Source organism: Morone saxatilis, unplaced genomic scaffold (assembly GCF_004916995.1).
Source record: "Morone saxatilis isolate NCDOM2014 unplaced genomic scaffold, NCSU_SB_2.0 Contig3, whole genome shotgun sequence".
In the NCBI taxonomy this organism is placed as follows: domain Eukaryota; kingdom Metazoa; phylum Chordata; class Actinopteri; family Moronidae; genus Morone; species Morone saxatilis.
The window spans coordinates 5,329,027-5,332,958 of record NW_023339873.1 but is presented as its reverse complement, the minus strand read 5'-3'; the positions used below and the strand labels follow the sequence as shown (position 1 = coordinate 5,332,958).

At 40.7% G+C, this 3,932-nt stretch overlaps 1 protein-coding gene across 1 annotated transcript in view; it reads left to right on the top strand.

Moving 5' to 3' along the window:
- The window catches only part of map4k5 (mitogen-activated protein kinase kinase kinase kinase 5), a gene marked incomplete in the record, with an annotated part of 29,138 nt that overhangs the window by 13,869 nt on the left and 11,337 nt on the right, over positions 1-3,932 (top strand). The window contains 5 exon segments of the mRNA XM_035673480.1: positions 545-661; positions 1,497-1,575; positions 2,310-2,381; positions 3,419-3,477; positions 3,648-3,715. Of these exon segments, the coding sequence (XP_035529373.1) occupies positions 545-661; positions 1,497-1,575; positions 2,310-2,381; positions 3,419-3,477; positions 3,648-3,715 (395 nt within the window).

Here is a 3,932-nt window from a genome sequence, read left to right as displayed (position 1 = left end):
ACCCACCCACCTACCTACCTACCTACCTACCTACCTACCTACCTACCTAGATTATAGAGGATCTAAGTTGGCCCACTGAGCTTCTGTGTGTTTTGGCTGACTTTTTGGCTGTTTGAGTTAGAGTCAGACCCTGGCCTTACAGTCATTTAAATCCAATTACAGCAAATGTATTAAATAGAAGTTATTAGCAATTCCATTCTTTAATATTACTTCATAATTAAGACCAGCCTGTGTGCATGCACCAAGGAGAAGAATCTTTTAAGAAGCAGACATTTCTCCTGCTTCTTAAGAGTTTCTATCATCATTAACACGGTGCATGTCTCTGAGGAAAGGTGTCCCATCCTAGTGGTCCAGGAATCTGATGATTAATGCAGATGGTTTAATTACTCTATAATAGTGAAACTAGGGCTTTGATTTCCATTTCTGCAGAGATTTTAATGTTCCAGGTCGTACGGACCTTGTATGTGAGATTAGAGATGTCCGATGTATTATTCTCAAAATATACACCAGTTTATAACTTGCAATCCTGTCTTGTTTCTTGCAGCATGTCTACGTGGCCCAGACGGGTTTGACAAGGAGGCTCGCTGTTGACCTCCTAGATAAGATGAACAACCCAGACAACCACCAGCATTACAGTGAGGTGGACGATGATGACCTCGAGGTAATGCCTGATTCTGTCACATACACTTGTAAAAATAGCACCAAGACTCTGGGAAATGTGCCTTTGCTTTCAAAAAATAAAAAGGAAAGTCTACACGCCCTTCAAAGAAGTGATCAAATAGAAAATACTCATAATGTATATCCTCATAAATGTGCTCCATTTGTTGATTTTTTTGACTGTCTGGTTGATGGAAAATTATAAAAAACAACAAAATGAAATTCTACCAAAACCAGTAGAACACTGACCCACTCTGTCAGCAGTGAATGTAAATATTAGCACAGCACGTTTTTTCAGCCACTTGGCAATAAAAGTTGAAAGGTGAACTTTGCTGGAGTGTGTTTTCATGTTCCCCTTAAACCTCCCTTCCCCCTTCTCCTGATTCTCTCCATCGACATTATTATTCCAACTGGAATCAACATCACATCTATGTGGCAGCCAAAGAGGTGGTACCAGTGCCTTTTTAAAAGACCATTGTGCTTTTCTCCCCCTGACAGCAGTAGCACTGTCTTGGCCATGATGAATGAAAAAACCCTGAAGGCTATTGAGTGCATGCAATGGAGCTTGTGGCAAACAAACAGCCTCTGGGATGCATAATAATGTGATGATGCAAATACGCAGTACTGAAAGTAGATCTCAGTGCAGCTTTGTGACACACACATTTCTGAATTTGCTTCAAAAGACACGTCATAATTGTCTCAAATGCATCAAGGCAATGAAGTGTTGGTGTTATATCATTTGAGAACACTTTAACCACTTGTCTCGTCAAGTGCTGCTCGCAGTGTCAAAGCCTGTTTCCATAACCTAAAATCTCTGTCTCTTTCACTCTTTGTTTCAGCCCCTCTCTGCAGTCAGACACACCATCCGCTCCACCAACAAACAAGCCAGAGCGGAGAGGACACGCTCAGAGATAGACTGTAAGTGAACAAAAAAAACCCAACCTATCACCAAGACTATGGCCACCCCCCCCTGTCATGAATCTATCTCGTCATTGGTCAGCATGTCAGTCAGGCAGACTATTTAGCCTGATAGAGGTCCGGCGGTTTGTCTCAGGGTCATCCCACTAATCCTGAAGCACTGGCTGGCACGTTTCCAGGCCACAGCATGTGGTAGTGTCTGTAAAAATAGCCTGGGGATTCATGGAAGAGAAAGTGGATGTAGTAGAGCCCATGATGCTTCTGTGTCGTGTGCTATTGTTAAGTAGCAAGTCCCTCATTGTTTTCTCGATGAATAATGTGAAATAGCTTGTCTGAAGGGGTCCTAAAGGTTTCTTAAGGAATTTGGTTTTCAGTCAGCATTTGTTGGTACTGAATTTGGCAGAGGCTCCAGTTAAATAGATTGTGTATATTTAATATTTTGCAACCCTTCAGGGAAGTTGTTGTGTGTCTGTCGTCGTCAGTTGTTGCAGATGAAGTTGGGTGCTTTGTTGTTCCCTATCATGTCATAAGTGTGACTCATTTCACCATGTTGGGTTGATGTAGTAACAGTCCAGGGTTGAGATATGTGTCTTTTTAGATGTTTGTCATATTCATTTGTAGCTTCATTGTGTTTTGTTCTTGTTCGTACTGTGATTGTTTGTACCAGATGCACTTCCTGTTTAGTTTTATCTATATTTCTCACAATTACGTCTAACTTTCCCTCCTACATGAAGCAAACAATGGGACAGACCAAGGAGGGCCATGCTCAAGTCCCAGCTTCACTGAGGGACACAGGGGGGACGCAGGTTAGTGACAGTGTAGTGAGACAGTGTGTGTGTTTGTTCCCTAGCTCACTCCTAAGACTTCCTGAGGAATAGGATAATGTAGCACATAACAGAACATTGTGTTTGAGATTTAAGTGGCACTAATAAGGTGAGTTTGTCTGCATGGGGTGGTAACTTACTGTTAATAAGGTTGAATAATTTGGACATTGTGACATCTTGGTTCCTGTTTGACTGATTGAAATAAAATGACATTGTCAGTGACTAATCAGATCCTTACAAGGAAGTTAACTTTGACTCGTACGTCTCACCTTTTTGACTTTCTCAAATGTTTTGCTGTGTGTCGGTTTCATAAGTCTGTTAGTGACTCACCTCTTCCCTGTTATCTGTGTTTTAAATGCTGCAGCACCTCCACATTATCAGCATACCTCAGGCAGGAAAACACACTGAGAAAAACTCTTTGTGGTCTAAATTCTTGAGTACAAAGTTTCTTTGTTAATGAGGAGCTGATTATGTGGGAGTATTTATTGGCAGGTTGGTTGATTTCTTTCGCCTTCATAATTACAGCCGGAGCACACCATGTTTATACTGGACACTAAACCAGTCTCCTCCATGGGACCAACTGTTTAAAAGAATGTGACCTCAAACCTAAGCTAAGAGGAATCTTTTCCATGATTTATTTGTAATGTTTTGCGCTCGCACCAATATTTCCCCAAAGTGAACAGATCTGGTTAGTGTCAAGTGTAATCTGTGTTTGTCTTTGCTGACAACTTGTCTTTAGGCTCCGGTCTAAACATTCACACAGTAGCATAATAAATCTACAGCGGACCTCTGTGGTGTTTTGGCAGGTACATTGTAGTGGAGTTGATCTGCTTCTGGTTCATTCTAACACGGGATTTTTTTATTAAGAATGGGCTCAAAGAATGTTTCCCAGAGCTCCTTCTACTAATGCACAACTACCCCCAAGGCTTTATGTGTCTTGAAGTGCACTGATGCCCTCTAGTGCTAAAGGTGCGTGCAAGACGATTAAAAGAAACTGACGACAGTTTTCTCATTTGCAGTCGACAAGCTCCAGTTTGAACCACCCCTCCGGAAGGAAACTGAGGCTCATTCTGAAATGGTGATGATAATATAAAGTTTAATCAATAATAATGTCTCAGTACTACTTTCAGTTTCTGTTTGCATTCAATTAATTGTAAGAACACATTGAAAAGGAAAAAAGTATATCTGCAAATTTAAAAATGCAGCTTTTTAGAATTTCTATTTTTGTGCATGTGTGGCTTTCCACAGGATGTGAGTAAAGATAATGACTTCCCTTCCCCCTGGAGTCCATTTGCAGAGGGAGGAATAACAACCAGGTAATCCATGGAAACTGTTGTCACAGGAACTGCTCCTATTTACCTCCACTCTCTCTCTTTCACTCTCTCTCCTAACCTGGCTTATTTATTAGATGGACACATCTTTTGAAATTCATCCAGAGAAAGGAAATAAACGCATGATTAATGTTTTGTTGCTGTATTATACTTCTTTTGAGTTTGTTGATATTAAAAACACAAAATGATCTACAATATTAGG